General features: G+C 37.4%; 1 protein-coding gene across 21 annotated transcripts in view; it reads right to left on the minus strand.

The window, feature by feature from the left end:
• Window positions 1-19,858, minus strand: part of IQSEC1 (IQ motif and Sec7 domain ArfGEF 1) — a 357,026-nt gene that overhangs the window by 19,479 nt on the left and 317,689 nt on the right. For all 21 annotated transcript variants that reach the window (XM_074836701.1, XM_074836683.1, XM_074836685.1 and 18 more), the window contains 5 exons: window positions 11,243-11,404; window positions 6,835-6,957; window positions 5,869-6,035; window positions 2,458-2,597; window positions 814-843 (listed from right to left, as the gene is read on the minus strand). In XM_074836701.1, the coding sequence (XP_074692802.1) occupies window positions 814-843; window positions 2,458-2,597; window positions 5,869-6,035; window positions 6,835-6,957; window positions 11,243-11,404 (622 nt within the window). The remainder of the gene's footprint in view (window positions 1-813; window positions 844-2,457; window positions 2,598-5,868; window positions 6,036-6,834; window positions 6,958-11,242; window positions 11,405-19,858) is intronic.

The following is a 19,858-nucleotide window of genomic DNA, read 5'->3' on the forward strand; positions in this document are numbered from 1 at the left end:
CTTCAGAATATGAAGCCAGCTTTGCATGATTTTAATTGGTTATACAGAAAAAGCAAAAAATAGAAGACTGAAAAAACACATGAAAGTTTAAAGTTCCTTCTCTGGATTGTCCTAAGTGAAGACGCTAATGCAGAGCGCAGTTATAATTGAGAACAACAAAAAATCATTAAGATCAAATTTGTATGAGGTAATCAGATTTCAGAGCACTACGTGCACTCTTCTGCCATGAGGTGGTTTCTTTGTTCAAAACTACTAGTAATAATGTTGTTATGAAATTAAAGTAAGTGGAACACTACATTAAATGAATAGTTTTAGAAATATTACTGAATATGCCTATAACTTAAATCTGGAATCAATATTTTCTCCGTTCATCTACTTTTCAGAAGAGAACTTTTGAATTAACTGGCAACATCTTTCTAGAGTGTCATTCAATGCTGAAACGGATCAGGAGGAATAAACACACCAGGGCCCAGGTGGAAAGGTGAGGTGCAAGTGTAATTTTACTTATTTGTTTATTCATTACTGGCTGTCTAATTTCTACATTGATAATGGCATTTGAAATGCATAAAAAGTGTACTGAAAAAAGGTCTAGAAAACTCTTGACAATACATTAAGCAATCTCTGGGAAATATATTTTTAAGGAAGTCTTTATACTTTGGAGAGTTACTACTACAACAATAGGAAAATTTTGCTTGAAAGAAGCCCAATTTTTAAAAAAGTTAAAATGTAATAGAATGCATTATTGCCAGTTTAAGAAAATGCTGCCAGTTAAAATGACTATAAATTTTGAAGGAGTATGAGAGAAATACCTACACAACCAAGTCCATGATGCAGAGATCCAATCTACAGTAGAAAGACATATACAAGTTCATTAAACTTCAGAGAAACACAGTACTGTATCATAGCAAGTAAATACGTCACGGTCTTACTATGACTAAATGCCTATAAAGTAAAAACAAATATTTCTATCAATAAAGACTGTTGGCCTTTTCCTAAATTTTCTTTCACACAGTTAAAAAGTCTCTCAGCAGAAGAATCCTTGAACCCAGGACTCCATTGAGGGCATTGTTTTCTTAATCCCATTTAATTTACAAGGTCAGGATTAGTTTTAGGATTTGAATTGTCAGATGCCTGAATAAAAAAGAACCATGAAAAAAAAAAATCTCCCACAGAAGCCTATATAGAAACCTAAATCCCCAAACAATTATGGAAAAGAAGTTTTATATGAAAGCATGACTGTCAAATACTGACTTTAGAATATTTATTTCCCTTCTCAAATATATGTAAAAGCTTTTATTAAGGACATTTTTCTTTCTCTCTCCTGTGCTTCTTCCAAGAGATATCCTCAATGTTTCCTTACTGGGAAACAGAGTAAATCTGATTTTTTAATTTTTTTTTTTGGTGGTCCCTGATTCTCCTTCCCCCTCACACGTTGCGGCTTGTCTGAGAAGAGATGACAATTCAAAGCTCTTTAAAAGTAATAGAGAGAATCCTGAGATCCATGCTCTTTTTCTTAGTAAAAGATCCCCCATCCCATCAGTCCCTGCTGCACTGAAGTTCCCCAGAACTGATAAAAAAATGATGTAGGACATCAAAAACATGCAAGTCTAGTTTTTTTTTGGCTTTGTTCTGGGCTGCCTTTGAGACTACTAACATGAAGATTTTCAGAATATGACTCTAGGACTTGAATTCAGGAAGGCTGTGTATCCGCTGTCCCTCTCCACATTAAATACCACTGTTAGCATGTCAAATATTGGTCTTAATATCTCTGTGTTCACTCAGCTCCTAAAACAAAGGGGAAAATGGTGTGGCCTTCCTTTTCTCTCTCCTTTTCCAGCAGATGCTTTAAAGATTAATTTATATAGCAAAGTATTTCAGGATTTTTCCCACAACAAAGCAAGGGGTATCTGAATGCTCAAACCCAGCATTAGAATCCCTGGGACCTGATTTCCAGATAAGTTCTGAGACAAAATGACACAATCACCCCTTACAAATACAAGTTCATAGAGCAGGCTGCAAAGCTGGGGAAGACACTGACGTGAGCAGTTGTTCTCTATTTCTCTTGCAAATTATGGAGCCATAATTGATAGCATAAATGTTGAAATAAGATTCTCTATAACATCACTTTAAAAAATACTTCAATTCTCTTGAAACAAACACAAGAACTGCCTAAAATGCAGATATTTCAGTGTAATTTCAGAATCATAAAGCTTCACATAGAGAAAAGAGTTTAAGACTCGTAACATCACCACTCACGAATACCAGACTGCATCATCTGCACTGTGAATACTCCAAAATTAAAACCAACCTTACAGCAAATTATTATTTGGACAGTTTCTGCCTTTTACCATTTATCAACCAATTTATACTTCTAAGCAACCCATTTCTGTATCATTATATACTGTACATTGCCCTACATGCCCTTAGTCACTGACAGGCAATGCAAAGTGAACTTACCGGTTTCTTTCCTACTATGAGTTTTTCAACCTTCTGGACTTGGGATACGTGATCCTCATTTGTCTTCAGTTCCCGTTTGCGGATTCGCTCATAAATGCCAATCAGCATTTCTCGTGGGATATCCTCACCATCATCCACACCTGCAGTAGCCAACAGTTTCTATTATTAACCTGGCTCTGGATGATCTAACAAACACTGCTACTCCTCAGCAATGTAGGCTTCTCAACAAGGAGAGGATAAAACATGGGCAATCTTTGCTTCCTCTGCCAACAGTAATGCCAGTGTTGCCTAAGACTGATCTACTTGTTTATGTTTTGCTTTATAGCTGCCAGTACTCTGTCAGCTAACATCTACACTGACCTTGTGCCTACCTTACCAAAGCAGCAGAAGTTATGTTACTCGTTACTGAGGCACTGATTTTTATCCAAAAGCTTGCTGTCCCCAATATGTCAAGACATTGATGGAAATTGCACAGGTTTGGTTTTTTTTATTTTAAAACTCTAATCAAAAACTAAGTCACGAAAAGGCTGATTTCCTACGTACATTTTTTTTTCTTTTAAGTTTCCTCTGTTTGGTATCAAAGCTCAAATGAGTTAAATAACCCTTTAGACACTAAAATCTCCGTATGTTCTCCTCCTAGGAGTATACCACTGTGAGGAAACAGAACAACCATGCCATTTTGCCTCTATCTCAATGTTACTCAACACTGTGTTCATAAAATAATTTTCTAGATGAGAACCTTATGAACACCTAGTGAAATTAATATAACCAATATTTCCTATATGATTTAAAAAACAATTTACTCTGGAAAACCAAAATCAACAAAATAGCCTAGTTACAGTATTATTGTTTACCAGTGTGTGATTATCATTGGCATGTCAGTATTCTAACAAATGCCACAGTGTCTTGAATGCTTGATCCTGACTTTTTAATAGCAGTGGAAGGAGTCCAATTTCAATAAGTGATTAAAGCTGGATTTCCGGAGGACAGGGAGATCCATGTCGATTTTTCAAATGGGTTTTAAAGCAATAACCTCTTATCAGAAGCCAAAATATAATATTTTGTCACCCAGTGGAACAACTGCTCACATAAAAAAATTCTGTGATAGAATACAGTTTCTTTGCAACTAGAAGCAAGCAAAACAGCCTCTGTTCTGTTCCACACGAGCAAGTCTTCCACAGACATCCCTCTGCAATCCAGTCATTTAAAGTTAGCGGCAAGGTAGCCTGTTATAAAAATGCCTACAATAAGAAGAAATTGCTGGCATTCAGGCTGGAGCTCAGAGAGAACGTACTGTATTTAATACAACAAATATAACTGTAGGATTATGCTAAGAGATTAATATCAGGCCTTTTTTAATCTTTGTGGACTTTATGATAAAATATCAACACTAACTTATATTTTCCTAAGCTAAAACATCTGCTTAGCATAGATTGTTCATTAATGCCTTATATAAATCTAAGGCAATAAAATCACCAAAGAGGACCTTCATTTTCAAGATCTGAAATTCCAGAACACCACAGGTATTTTGTTTTTACTAATACTAAAATGAAAGTACCACATGCACCCATAAATTCAAATTGCCATGCATCTGAGATGCGCCACTGTATTTTTATATATTAAGCAACTTGATTCTGTCTTTCGGCCATGCAGCCCACTTTTAAGATATTGCTGAGAAAATGGCTGTTAAAAAATACATCAGTTCTTGCTGCTGCCTGCAGTAGTGGGCCTATTCTGCTGTCACACTGTTAGAACCATTGCTGCCAAAAGGAGAGAGACTGTGCACTAAGTTGTGCTTATCCTGTCCTTAAAAGCAGGGGGAGGAGGAGGAGAGGGTTGCAATGACTGAGCAGGCAATTTTCCTGGCCTTTGCACAAACACACAGTAATGGAACTATAGTAAAAGCTGCTTTTCCCTATGGGCACAAACCATCTTAAAGGAAAAAAAGGGATGGGGACTTCAGCCTCATTTTATTTCTCTAACATCTGAGTGCTCTTCTCTGATAAAAGGTAAATGCTGTCTGATCCATTCTTCCTTGAGTGCCCAGGAACAAGAGGAGGTATCATCTCCTTGTGCACAATCTTCCTCCTCAGCGCTACAGTGACTACTTCCCGACAGGCAGAGCCGAGTAATGGTCGAGCTGAGACTTCATAAAAACCTGTTCTTTCTCACCAGAAAGAACCAGGATAGAAAGATCTGAGACACAGATTTGAAAAAAATAACTTTATTTTTTTTGGCAATCTAATTGCAGGCTTAGGTGTGCCATAGCCTGGCAAAGAGTGTCTTTATCGGGAAATACACCAATGAAGAAACGAAAATAAAAAGTCTGTGTTATTTACTGTGCACCTTTAGGGAAGGTTTTGAAGTTGGGATTTTTTTTTTCCCCACTGAAAATTTAAATCTTCAGTTTATTTCCAAAAGTCCTCATCATTCCATAGTGATTTGTGTTCCTTAATACACATACATATACAGCTTGAGCAAATGCAAGTTTTCCATGGCAATACCTAACACACAAGTTCCTAGCAAAGTCATTAATCTGCATCTCTTAAGAATGTGGAAAGCTGTTATGTTGCTTTGGGTCCCAGGTTTGTATTTCTCTAACAAAAACACTGAGACAATGGCTCTGTCTCCTCTACATGTCTACTGAACAAGAATAAGAAGTTTATGCTTTTGAAACTAGGGAGGGAAAGAAATCTCCTTTTAGAATAAAACTCTAAAATACATAAGAGACTTTACTTGTCTATTTTTTTCAGAACAGAGATCTGATAACCCTTGTAATACACTGGATACAGAGAAAACACAAACTACAAACTATGAAGACAGCATCTCTGTAAGAATTCATTAGTAAGCTTATGCTGCAGCGTGGTGGTGTAATTCACTATCTAGAAACCACATTCCTCCTCTCAGGAATAGTCCACAACATGCAGTGACACTATATGAAGATTTATATACCTATAAACACACACAAATACATTCTTTGCAATGGAATTTATTTACCTTCATTCATGTACATAGAAGTTGTTGTCTTTACAAGCTGCCCTTTGACTTTGTAAAGGGTGTAAATGTGGCAAATTCCAATTATAGCTAAAAAATTGAGGTACTGAAAAATTCTGATACAAGGTAATGGTCACTCTTCAGCTATATTGAGAGAACCGGGAATAAAAGGACCTGACAATACATCCACTCAAGACAGACAAGATAAAAATGAAAAAATACCATATGCTTAGTTCTGTTTTCACTATTCCAGAAACAACTAAAGCCTGTAAAAATCACAGTAGTTTTAAAAGTCAGGTGAAATCAGAATCAAGTGCCCTGCACTTTGTGTCTTTTTCCCAGAAGATACCTGGTGTCCCTTCAATGACAGTTACAGGGAAAAGCTTTCATGACCTTCATCATTAAGAGTTTGCTTACCCCTTAGATTCTTGACAAAATCTTCCAGCTTCATTTTGCGTTCTGGTTTCACATTTGGGCTGTACATATCTGTGTTTAAGAGTATGATGGCAAAAGCTAGAATGAAGATGGTATCAGGATTTCTAAATTGTCTGACAACACCTGGATTGCAGATACAGTATCGTTGGCTGTAAAAAAGCAAAGAGGGGAAGCTGTCAGAGCTATGAATTAATATTCTAATTCCACCAAATAAACCAACTGCTACATTCCAGAGGCTGGAGCAAGCTATTATTCGCGTTCCGTACATACATTTAGCTTTCCATCTACATATATTCATAAGGCAATCCTAGAATGTGGAAGGTTTTTGCTTTCTGTTACCACTGTAACTCCACTTAGTACAGATTCTGAGCTACAATAACTTCCGTATTTAATTTTTTTTTAGTGAGTAATACCCGTTGACACCAGGTAAGAACACAGCATTGATTTTAGCTGACTGCCACATGAAGATTTACATGTCATCCTGCCCTGGATAAAGTATGCTTGTGTTAATATTAATAAGTTAATGTTCTTATTCCACTATTGTTGAAATGCTTAATGAAAGGTTGAGAGCATATATATATTATAAAATGTAAATGGTCTTACAATTCCACTCATATAAAATATTATATACAAATACATTGTTAGAGATATTAAAAAAATCCTTCAATATCTTTTCAACTGATGCCAGAAGGAACTTTTAATTAAGAAACCTTGCTACATTACTACAAATGACATACATGAACAGCACCAGCAAATAAAGCTGCCTATTTCATACTTAGCAAAACCACCACAAATGACATGCTGTATTTGAAACTGTATGTAGCTCACAAGGACACTGCAAATAAGCAGGGAAGTAACTTAGATACACTCAACTTCCCCAGTTCTCCAGTTTGCCTGTTAGACAACAGCAGGTTTCTGGTGACTGAGTAGTTTATTTCAGCATCATACCTAAAAGCTTCAATGAGCCGCTCTACTTTCTGGGCTTCTCCTTGAACACGGATATGAGCCTGAAATTTCCTGAGTGCTTCATCCAGTTCCATTGTTGAGAAGTCCATCTCATCCACAACACAGCTAGAATAAAAACATATTGCCATTGTGTCTTAATTTCTAACAACACAGTACTAGATTTCGAGACCTAAAAATCCTTTCAATTTTCCATCTCTTGTAGAGATTCATGGAGGTTTTTTTTGAAACAGTCAGCAGCAATTGCAATAATTGTAGGTAAACTGTGAAGGAAGGATTACAAATAATGGATCAATGAGAACGTGTACATGTAAGCAGGCCCTTATTTTTTTTTTAAAAGAACAGATGCTGGAATGACAGATGTCTGACCAATGTAAGTGACATACCACTGCCAAGAATAATTATTGGGTTTGTGCTTCCAGGCCAATCAATTATTACTAATGCGTATAATAATAATAAATAGTTTATACTGCTCAAACTGTGTTATCTCAAACAGCCTGCAGCAAGCACAATAATCTGTACCAAATGGCTCTGTGTCTAGGAATGTTCTTACACAGGGAATAAAAAAAAAACAAAACAACCTTGTTCAGATACTCTCTTACTAGTACTGTAATTCTCATCTCCCCATCATTTGCCCTGTCTTTCAGTTAACATTTATGGAGAAATAATTAGTTTCTTGCTCTGAAAATACACTGCTGACAATAAATAAAAAAGGAATCCGTTTAATAGGATCAACAATGTGAACTATGTCATCCTAATACTTTCTTTAAAGACTACTTTAAAATCAGCAGCTTATAAATTTCCTTTCTTTAAACTTAGCTTTTAGTTTTTAAATAACCAGACATGAATCACTGCAACTAACAGCACTGTAATGCAAAAACCACAGAAAGCAAGCACAATCCTGTTTTTAAAGCCTTTTCTTAAATGTATACTGTATATTTATACAACGATAAATTAGAGTAGCTCACATTTTTCTTCCAGTAACACTGTAGCTAACATAGATTAACACCAAAGCAATTTATTCATTTTGCCTTGAATGTTTTTCCCTTTATGCAGAAGCACAATGAAACAAACAAACAGGTTTGGCATTTCTCACGCCCTTTCCAATCCACACCTAAACCCCTATTATCAGTTCTGCAATAATGGTCACAGTCTTCCCACCCATTGTAAGCCCTGTAACACTTTCAAAAGCTCTTTTCTCCTTCAAAGGTGTAAAGCACATGTGCAGACAAGCTGGAGTCAAAATGAAGTAAATAGAAATGTAAGGACCTCCAGAAACATGCTGGCCAACAAAATAATGAGGAGGGATCTTAACAATCTTTTATATGAACTGTGGAGACAGCAGATATACCAGCATGGTCAATGTTCTTAACTGGAACCAGTACTTTTCTGCAAATATTTCAAAATAGTAAACAAAACTGGTTTTTTTACAGTGGCTATGTAACGACAGAAAAGGGAACAAGTTATTTTAGCTAGGTCATTACAGCAAATGAAAACATGAAATTAAGTAGGATCAGGCACGCTTGTTTAGTTTTTGTTACTAGTTAACAAAATGATAATCCTTGATAATAGCATCATGATCACAATGATAAAGAGAACACGATTATATGGACTTTAGTCACTGCAGGAGAACTTGAGTACATACTTACTGTGGGTGAATAAGCCTGCGCTGAACCACCACATCTTCACTATTAGTCATATGTCCCAGGCAGGTAAAAGCAAGAAGCAGCTAGGCAGATAATTGAAGCTTCTTCCTGGGAACTACCCACTGCTTACCACCTCTCTACAAAATTTAGGCACAAAGAGTGTAACATACCATCTTCTGGGTCAGTGCAGCTGCAACTGCCCTGGTTCTCTACTGTACCACTTGCAGGTACACTTGCACGTAACTGTGTAGCGTGATGGACTGAAAAGATGGCCTCCCATACACAGCAACAGAATGTCACACTTCCCCTGCCACTTTTAACAGCGTTCTTTATGATGGTTTTATTTTATTCTTTCTCTGAGTGACTCTACTTTTGTTTTCTAATGCAAAGTCAAGACAGAGTAGAAGGTCAGATCCTCAGCTACATCTCTATTACATCAAGCACTCACTCCTTGGTCAGGCCGAGAGAGAAAGCCAAGGCTCACTGCAGAACAGCCGTGCTTCGGGAAGCGTGGCTGATGTGCCCTAAACGCTGGCCAGGGCAACGTCACCAGCTATGCCAGCCCCACACCACCCAAACAATGCCTTTACACTTCAGCTACCGCCAGGTAGCAACTACAGTAGGCCCAGAATGCAGCTCTTGGTCAAAAATGTTGGCTCTCTTGAATATTTTCTAAGCTCCAGTGAAAAGAAGATTTCAATCAGTTAAAACACCCTAAAATTTACAGGATCTGGGAAACTTGAACACAAATCAAAGGGAGTCACTTGAAATTAAATTGTGTAACAGAAAAAGGATCATATGTTAAAATATCTTTTCTATGTAACAACTCAGAGTTATTATCAGTTCGACAAAATCTACCTCCAGTCTGTAAATTCGATATTTAAGATGAAATGATATTCTATTGTCTCTTTTCAAGAAAAAATACTTTGTACTTTTTTGCAAGCAAGATTCCAAACACTATCAAGATAACTGTGTCACTTCCTGGGTGCTCCTCACCCCAAAGCATAGCTGAAATAGCTTATTTAAGAATAGATTAATTTCAGTAAAAGGATTGTTGTGGGGTTGTAGGTAGGTGATTATGACCTTACTCTTAACAATTCACCAATCACAGATACAGCATCTGGCTTAGCAGAGACACACTTCTACTTACCCATATTCTGCTAGTCTGTCTGCAACGGTGAGGGCAAACGATTTGTTCAAGATCACAAAATGCATCATCTAAGATTATAAATCATCTTGTCCTGAACCTGTACTGTTTTCTTTTAAAAAAATTAGAAAATACACACTCTTTGGAAAGTCTTCACCCTAGTCTGATTCATAATTGCAAAATCCAGACAATCATTACAAGCAGCTAATAATGACTCATGCTGAATGGGGACTGCATCAAAATCAAGCCATATTCTATTACTCTGCACTGTAAGGCTGGCTGCATGCTTTGGTACAGAGGCTCTTCCACTGCTTTCTGCTGGATACTGTACTATAAAAAGGCAGCATTTAACAAGGCACAGAAAAGAAAGAGAGGACCTCTTTCTTTTTTATTGCCAGAATTATTAATACATTGCCAGCTATTAATACATTAGCTGTATTAATACAGTGGCCAAGCTTGCAATTTCAGATACATGAGAGCATAACGGCAAGATCAGGATGACTGTAGAGAACGTGACCAACATCTCTGCAGTATGAAGCCCGTGAGCAGTCTCTACAAAATATGCAAAGAAAATGTAAGGTGTTGGCAGACACTGTATCATGATACCATAACCTTAAAATGTTTGCAATGTATCAGTGTTATGGTATCAATACTGCGTATCAACATTCAGTCCTCAAGAAAGACTGCACCTACACACCAATGCAAATTTCAGCACAGCTTTTATTATACTCTGGTTAAAATCCACGGTGAGAATTCTTCCTAGTCTTCCTTAACAGGCAAGATGTGGGTTTTTTTGCTTTCATTCTCAGCAGTTTTGTTAAACATCTAACAAAATTTTTTATACAATTCCTTGAACAAAACTGAACTAAGATGTATTCATGTCTACAGGTCAGCACAATAGATACCAAAAAAAAAAAAAAAAAGCCCCAGAAAAACACATTTTAAATGAACACCCTCTTAAAATAAAGCAACTTCTTTTTTGGTCTGCTCTGTATATAAGGTTTAGAAATTTATGACCAAGCTGCTAAAAGTCTAATTTTCTGCTTTGAATTTCTTTGGGTTTTAAACCACTTTTTGTTTATCTAATCTTTTGGAAAAGAACAGTTTGTATAGACCTTGTCAGCATATGCCTGTACACGCTGAAATCCCTGTTTATCTAACATCTGAGCCATTTGGCTGTAATAATTATTTTCATGTTCTGTTACTGATGAAGCCTTATGTTGCATATAATATAATTTTGTTTCATTCAGTAAATTATTAGAGAGCCCGAGGAAGGAAAAAGACTTTGAAATAACACACTCTTAATGCTGATAAAATTAAAACATAAATTTAGAGTAAACGTACATGACTACAGGGAATATAAATCCTTGTAAGTATGTTGCTGGATCAATAACAAAAACAGTAACTTGGCTGGAAAGCAAAGAAATAAATATTTGCAGAGTGCATGTTTTCCTTCTTAACCCTTAGAGTCTGTTTTCCTCTTCCTTCAGAACAAGATCCAGAGATAAGCACAAACCATTCAGAGATCATTACTACCTCTAGCTTGATGAAACATCTTACCTGAACATACGCTTACCTCCTCCCCACACACAATACTCACTCTAAGACATCCCGGTTGAACTGTTTTTGCCGATTTCCCAAAAATTCTCCAATCATCTGTCTGCTGAGACCCTTCCTTTGCAGGAGAAAGTGGGCAACACCGACTGGAGTGTCAGGTACAAAACCTCGCTCAATTAGGTACTGGACTCCTTTTTCAGGTTTTCTGAGAAAAAACAAAAATGCAAAACTATTAATTTTCTTCCATTGGACCTGAAGGCATCTGATTAAAATGTTACAATAATTATGCCAATCACTTTTGACTAACATACTACTAGTATGGGTTACTACAGTTTCATGATAATGTAACCATCCCGTAGAACATACCGTTCAGTGTTAGTAGCTTATTAGCTTTGAAACACATCTTTGCATGTTATTACACATTTCCCTGCTCCATAACCCTTCCAGAGAGAAGCTTTATATGCAAGCAGCTTCAGGCATGAAAGTCAAAACACTTGTCAATGCAAAAGACAAGCCCAACAGCAGCTACTAAATGCTCCTGTGGCTGGGAGAGCTGTACCTTCCAGAAACTGAATTAAAAAGCTGCCAATGACAAACAAGAAACAAAGAACACCCCGGACCTCCCACCCCCCTGCTGTTAAAAGTTACATTTATTGAACAAAAACATCTGAAGAGATATAACTTGCAAGATGAGAATAAAAAAACAAGGGAAAAAAATAAACTCATTCATGCAAAAAGAAGCAATTAACAATAGTGGAGCTCCCAGTTAATTTAGAGCTGTTTTGGTTTTTTTTGTCCTTGTCCTTTAACACACCCATTGCCCCAGATTTCTCTCCCTCAGACAAGCACCTTCATAGTTTCTAGAGTATTTTACATCTCTCCGTGTGTCACCTTCACATTTAGCTGTAGACATCTTCAGATCTCAAAACAAAGCAAGCCAAAGCTACTCATTTTAACGTATTAAGAAGCTTGTGTTGGGGAGGAGGGTTAGGGATTGAACTGATTTCTGGCAATAAAATCTACTGCTTATAAAGGCAAATGCTGCTTATATTTTAAAGTGATGTAAAATTCCCCTCACAGCACATTGTGCACTGCGTCTTCCAGCACTGTGACACAATGGACAACCATAATTTCTTTTAAAGATATTAAAGGGAAATCTTTATAGAACCAGTAATTTCATCATAATCTTTATTTTGTAAGGAATTATAATATAATGTCCACCTGTAAGAGTGAATGATTTGCAGCATGCTGAATGACCTGAAAGATATTTTCTTTAAGACAAGCAAAATCAATTTCAAAGGTCAAGGTGACCGTACTATTTTTATGCAAGGTTGATTGTACAACCATAACCCTTCCTCGGGGTTTTTAATTGCAAATAACATTACTAAACAGATCAACATTCAGTTCTCCTACTCTTTTACATTACACTATTATACACTTAATACCCTATTAAGAGTTAGATAGATCAGAGGAATAGATATAATTTAATCAAAAGGGAGTTCTCAAATCTCAATTTCTTGCATCAGGCTTTGTGGCTCTTTTCATCTGAAATAAGATTACACATACGGTCATCTTCTAAAAACAATCTTGTAAAATTAATCTCTTTCATACTCAAAAAGTACCCATTTTCTTGTAACGTAACTGCTACATTCATATGCTTTTGAGTTGTATTTCAGAATTCTTAATCTTTCTGAATTTAAATTCACAGCATCCAACAAAAGCAGGAATAGTTTTCTCCATCCCCCTTGTTAGTGAGCTACATTTGTCCATAAAATCCAGAGCGATACAAACCCTGAAGAGTTCCTCTCCAGTAACTGGCAAAATGGAAAACAAAGAACAGTATCAAAAAGCACAACTTGATCCAAAGATCACCTTTTCTTGAAATACAGAAAATGCTGGATCATTACTTGTACTAAACCACGACTTGAATTCTTACCACCCCCACGCTGAAGTGAAGCATCAGGACGTTTTGCAGTCTGGGGTTATTTGATAGTAGTCCTGTTTGTTACAGAAGTTGTAACATGGAAGCAGTGTAAACTCTGAACTGTAACAACATGAAAATAGTACCTGAAAACTCTGAACTGTAAGAATAAAGACTACTCCTTCCCTATTTGATAAATTGAACTGTGGTAGCAGTGGCATAAACTTCAGAGTAACAAACCTATAAGAGTCATTTCCACAGTGAAGAAACTTTCTTTCTAATTCATGACCCTACCCACTGAATTTGCCAACTAGAGATCAATAAACCTGTGTCAAATATGACATGAATATGAATTCTGAAATCTGTCCTCTAAAAACTGTTAACCTTGTTGTTCTGCTCTAGAAAAACAGCTGTAAACCTAGAGGATATGACTGACCTCAACTGAAGAGCTACTTGTGGGTTGACCCCAGTCAACAGTCAAGCACCCAGACTAAGCTGGTACAGAGCTACTGCTAAAAATAAAGAACTCAAGAATTAAAGGGCTTCTCTAGAGAATTTCTACTACCTGTTGAGATGAGAACTGTAACTTTCTGTAATATTACTTTGCTCTTTCTTTGAAGGTTCCCATAGTCACCACTACAACGGGATTTCTTAGAGCAAGCATTAGCCGGACAACTGTTCTAAAGGACAGACCTATAGCTTCAGGTGGGCTTCTGGTACCTCACCCCAAGTAATGACAGTCTAAATAGGGTATATTCTGAAGGACTGCATAAAGGACAAGTAGCCAGAGGCAGCCGGTACCACTGTGTAGTTATTAGAGCAAGGCAGCCTACAACGTTTTCAGTTTTCCTATTACCAAAATGAATACTATTTGGCTTACAGGAGAACTCTGAAGGTTAAGGGTTCTATGGGAATGTGTACAAATGAAGTTCTAAATAAAATAAGTTTCTGTGGCTAAATGTGAGCACTAAATATTAGAGCAATAAAACTTTTCTTATCCAACGGGTATCTCCCTCGCTTGTCATTCAGCTCAGAAATGCTAATTTTGTTCTGGAAGTCCAGCTTGCCGGCAAAATTTCTTCATATTTCTATTTTTGATGATCTGAAACCTGAATTCATTCAGAATTCTTGACCAAGAAATTGAATTTAACATGAACTAAGGTTTATCAGCTTACTGGAAGAACAATCTCCTTTTTGTTTTTTTTTAATCACTTTGCAAGCTAAAGACGTTCAGGGGGTTTAATTGCTGTTGTAGGCTCTCTCCCACCCCCACACCAGGTGTGACCTTATCTTATTCAACAGGAAAAGTACTTAATAGAAAACTGTGACTTTACAAGAGCGTTCTGAAGTACTTCCAATAAAGCTGTGAAGCTAAAAATAGGTTAAGAGAAAAAGGTACACAAGGGTGTCTTCCCTCTCTGTCTTTAAACAGAAGCAATATTTTCCCTCTTTTCAAACTCAGAGCAACTGAAGAACTAAGGAGATTCGTAGAAATTTAAGTCATCCTCAACCAACATCACAAATCTCAAATATTACTCGTATGAAGGAATTGCCTCTTAAATGCACCGAGTGGACATGGAGGTTGTGGTGTTAACTATCAGCAATCTACTGGAAACTCATTTGTGCCTTCCCAATGAAGGGCAAAAAATACCAGGTGGCTGACCGTGTTTCTGGGAGGGCAGGTTTTAAAAGACAACACGAGCAAACAGGGATTCTACTGCTGGCAAAACTGCTGTTTTAAATTGGGCAAACTTTCATCAAACCCTAATTTTCCTAAAGTGTGTGACTGGATGCAGAAGAGAGTGGGACATGAAAGGGTCATGGATTTAACATGAGATGGGCCATCTGACATAAGCTATCCTCATTTCTGCCTACTCAGAATTGAGAGTAGACCATTTTGTACTTAACAACTAAGAGTCTTTTGTGATTAGGAAAATTCCCAGTGATGGCTTGTTAATTACACCTACCAACAACAGGAAAGATGAGAAGTCTATAAATAGCAATCGTGGAAGCTGCATAAGCAGAGCATTTATTTTCAGATTTTAATACATTAACTAATACCAAAATACACCCTCTAAAGCTAGAACCTTACATAGCTGATAATACACGTTTAGAGAACTTTTCATATTTACAGGATTGCTTCCAGAATAAAGCTTAAAAATTTCTTTTATCTCAAAAAAAACCCCACAAAAACAAACCCAACGAAAACAAAAGGAACCTACCAAAAGAAAAAAACCCAACATCAGTCAATGCAAAAAGATGTGGAAAACCATATTTACATAAGATTCTCAGATGTTGCATAAAGGGCTAAGGAATTTGCCAGAAATGGATTAATAACAAGATCTTTACGATGGTTTAAGGTGGCTTTTAGAGGAAAAACATCGATGGAGAAAGTAATGTAAACTTCAAAATAACAGGTCAAAACAGTGTATTTTAATAAGCACACTTAAAGAGTACTGGTCATACCCAGTAAAAATGTCTTTGTGTGTTTCTGAAGACAGGTTGGATCCTGCAGCAATTTTTGGAAGAGGAAGCAAATTGCAAGAATGCAATTCTTTGCAATTCTTCCAAAGAAGCAGCAGATCTTCTTTGGAAGATCTTTAAGAGGAGGCAAATTGCAGGAATGAAGAGTGCAAAATCACACACAGACAACACTTAAAAAAACACAGGGCAAAAAACCCCAAACCCCAACGTCCCTAAGAACCCATTCCCTCAAAAGCCAAGACAATAGTAAATCCCTGCACATCACTGTTGTTTCCTCTAGTCAGTATTACGCCTTTCCTTCCTAGACGTAATACTAACTAGAAGGAGATGGCTTATTTACTCAGCAAGTTCTACATGCAGTACTGAAAGCATAAATTCAGTGGAAGTTCCTATAGCTTGCTGACATTTGTGTAGATCTCCTTAGAGTGGTGGTTTGTTGGAGGTTTATAGCTTGTGAAGCTGAGGAGGAGTTGGGTTTTTTTCCTTTAACAGCTATGCAGGTTGAATCTGGAAATGTCACAAAAAGGGCAGTATGTTTAGGAGTTTTGCTAATGTAAGTGAGGTAGGAGGCTCTCCTAAGAATGAGCTCACCTTTGGAGTATGGGGTAGAAAAGAACAACAATAAAGAGGGTAATAATATAAAAGTTGTCACATTCCTGAGAAAAGTGTTCCTTATCCAAGTTAGGAATATATAGGGGAGGGGGGAAGATTTTTTTTTTTCATTAGACTAAAACATGCATGTGTATAAGCAGCACAGTATCTTTAGAAAAATACTGCATTTCTAATACTTTTATTGTTGTAAGCAAATTAGTAAAGAGAACAGTGATTTAGACATCTATAATTCTGAATGTGTCATTATTTGTCTCAATTAATTTTCACCTGGTTGGAGGAACCCCTGACAGACAACCTTAGGATACATGTTTTTACAATCATTTACACCACGTGAGAGTATCATCAACCTGCAAAGATAATCACCAACTAGCTGTTGCAGAAAATCTGGATTGCCTGCGGAAAAAAACAGCCCTAAAGCTCCATGAATTACTAAATATGGACTGTCAAAATCACATAATACCAGTCCTTGGCTTGACCTTCCCTCTGCTTGAATTCTGCTTTCAGAGGTGCTCAAGAGCAGCCAGTTTGAGAAAGCAGGGAAGCCCCAGTCAGAAACAGCTCCTCCTTTGAAGAGGGGATGGAGAACAGCACCTGCCAACTGACTTCCCAAGTTCCTTCACAGCAAAGCTGTCAGCAGCTGAGCTTACCCAACCCAGCAGGTAGGGTGGGAGCAGGGACAGACACACAGATGGCTGTTTAAGCCACAAAAGGAAACACAGTTAGAAACACACCACCTTATGCTGTTGTTGGACATAAGGTAACACTAGATTCCAAAGCTCAGTGGTACCTGGGAAATACGGCTTTGTATTACCTGGATATTCAAAATGTTATCTTTCAAATTGTAGGAACTACTATTTTTACAAAAACACTGCAATGAGTTTGAAAAGTGAATTTGGTAGAGGAAGAGCTTTTAGTCAGATTCTAGATGGCCAAAAAGAGATCAACACAAACTTAGCATTTACTGTTATCTACCAGACTTACTGGTACAGCCAGTCTTACTGCAAAACAAACACATTAAACCCAAGTGCTGTAGTTAGGTGAGCACTTCAGTGGCAGTGCCAGCACTGGCATCAGTCTCTTCTCTCATTCCTATTGCTGGTTTAGGACTTCCTGAAACTAAACTAGGAGAAAAAGGGGGTTTGTTGTTTTGTGTTTGTGGGGTTTTTTTTGGTGGGTTTTTTTTGTGGTGGTTTTGGTTTGTTTTTTAAATCCAGTCAAGCTGCCCCCATAGCTGCACAATCAATTGTACTAACCAAGCCAACAGTGTGGATAAAGGGCCTACGTCCACGCTGGCCAACAGGAGAAGAGAATAGCAAGCACTACCTCAAAAAGAAACATTCAACAAAACCACAGTACAAAGGTGTATAAAGCCTTCCCTATTTCTGACTTGCTAAACATGTAAAGCTTACAAGCATCCAAACCCACATTAAATCTGTGTATTTCCTTTTAGCTGCTCAGACAATAACAGAGGTGTAAAATGGAAGCATTAATAAACAAATGAGCACAGAAAGCAGCTTGCCCCAGTCTAGATTTCCAACACCCAGCAATGCCTAAAATATCTTTTGAGGTAAACTAGGGATTTCATCACACAATGTAAATAACTGTACTGTTCTTACAGCTGTCTGAGACAAGGGAGATGAAGCTAGCCTGACTGAAAGGGGGAAGCTTGGTGAAACAGCTAGAAAGAACTGCAGTATTTTTGAAGGCACATCTATATTTCTTGGTTTCTTGTCTATGTTTAAGCACACACACGTGTGCTAGACTGAAAGGACCATAAGCTGAGAGAATCTAGAAAACAAGCAGACCAGAACTACAAACATTTCTTAGAAGCTGTCAACACTGCAAACAGTTCACAGTGCTGCTGCCAAAGAAATCTTTTCAAGTTGGGGGTGGAGAATTTAATGCAACTATGATGCCAGCCCTCTGTTAAAAAAAAAATACCTTCCTTGCCTTTGATACTAGAGACTCCATTTTGAAAATACTTACAGTTACCACAAAACTAAGCATTAGTTTAACATTAAAATCCAGGGATGGCTTTTTTAATAGCAAGAATCTCAGATGACTTCTAGAATAATTTAAGAAGCTTCTTTAAATAGCCAAGTTGGCAGTAACATTCTCCTTAGTCTGGCACACAGCTAAATTTTGTTTCTATGGTTGTACTTCATCCTTTGCATTTGCTGAATATCCTACTGCTGCCTCAATGAAGCTAAGAGAATCGCTATGTCTATTTTAAACCTTCTGGGAAAAAAGAAAAAACCCAATATCCTTAAAATACTACCAAAACTAGTGCCAAAACAACTTGCCAGAGTTCACTCGGCTATGCAGCAAGGCAAGAAAGGGACTGAAAGGAAGAAAATTAGAGAAACTGACTGGGAAGCCTGTCTTTCTCAGGTTGTACAACTGTTTAATGAAGAGAAAGAAGAACTAGGTGTAAATTGCATCTTTTGGTAATTCCAAGAAAGAGTCCCTGGGTCAGGAAAATAAGCCAAGAAACAGCATTTTTCTGACATCTTCTCTGCATCTCGTGGAAATGGATAGATTTGTTTGGGCAGGAGCCCTACGGTTTTCCCCACAGTGGAGATCACGTCTCCTCACTACATTATGGTACGTTAATCTTCTCAGGTTCATTCAGAACCGAACCAAAAAACTACCCCCAGCGACATGAAGGTCACAGCTCGCTTGTAATTACACCAATTACCTGGAGTAACCTCCATTCAGTGAAAGTTAATTTATACTCATGTCACTAACAAAAGAATTTACTAGGAAGTGATCTCAGTGCCTAGGTCTGTTTGGTGGGGAAGTAAAATAAAGAGAGGAAACTCTGTTCTGTTTTCATAAAATTGGGTAACTGACCTAAACAGTTCTACCATTTCTTTCTGTCTGATCAATGAGTTTCTTTATGTCACCATTTCCTAGTAAAGTGCTAGGAAATTATACATTAAACATTATTACTGCTACTGAATGCTTAGGCTTGTCTGAAAACTATTGCCTGAATCAGAGCCGATTACAAAACCATAAAAAGTGTATAAAAGGCAGCCAAAAGGCCCAAGGAGAAAGTCTGGGTTATTCTAATAAAGGAGGAAAGAGAAAGTTTAAAGCTATTTCAGAAATAGGATTTTTCTGTATGAGAAGCATCAGCCTTGAGGAACAAAGCAGTTAGCACAGTGAAGAGAATCATAAGGCACACCCCAAGCGGTTGCAGTGCAGTAGCTGGACATGTCCTTGTTAGTAAAAACAATCCTGAGTCATCATGTTATAGCAGATTTTGTAGCTCCTCATTATTCCCTGTCTTGGCAGTGGACAGCCTGCTTTTTTTTTTTTCCCTGCTCCTTCATTCCTTGTAAGAAAGAAGGAAATATTTTAGTTAAATAAATGGACCAACTCACTCTATGAGGATTTTCTCACCTCCTCTGACCCCACTGCATCTCTGCATTTCCCAAAGAGCAGGGAAAGGAGTTTGTAGCTGCCAGCAGAGCAAATATACTCCACTTTCAGACAAGATACATGAAAAACCTGCCAGCTCGCTCAGAACTATTTGCCAGGACTAAAAATTGCTTTCATGTTTATGCAACTGTAGTCAGGAATGAGACATTAAGATGACTATGCCCTTGAAATTGAGGAACAGTCCCTGTCTTAACGTTT

Source organism: Strix aluco, chromosome 11, assembly GCF_031877795.1.
Source record: "Strix aluco isolate bStrAlu1 chromosome 11, bStrAlu1.hap1, whole genome shotgun sequence".
NCBI classification, from domain to species: domain Eukaryota; kingdom Metazoa; phylum Chordata; class Aves; order Strigiformes; family Strigidae; genus Strix; species Strix aluco.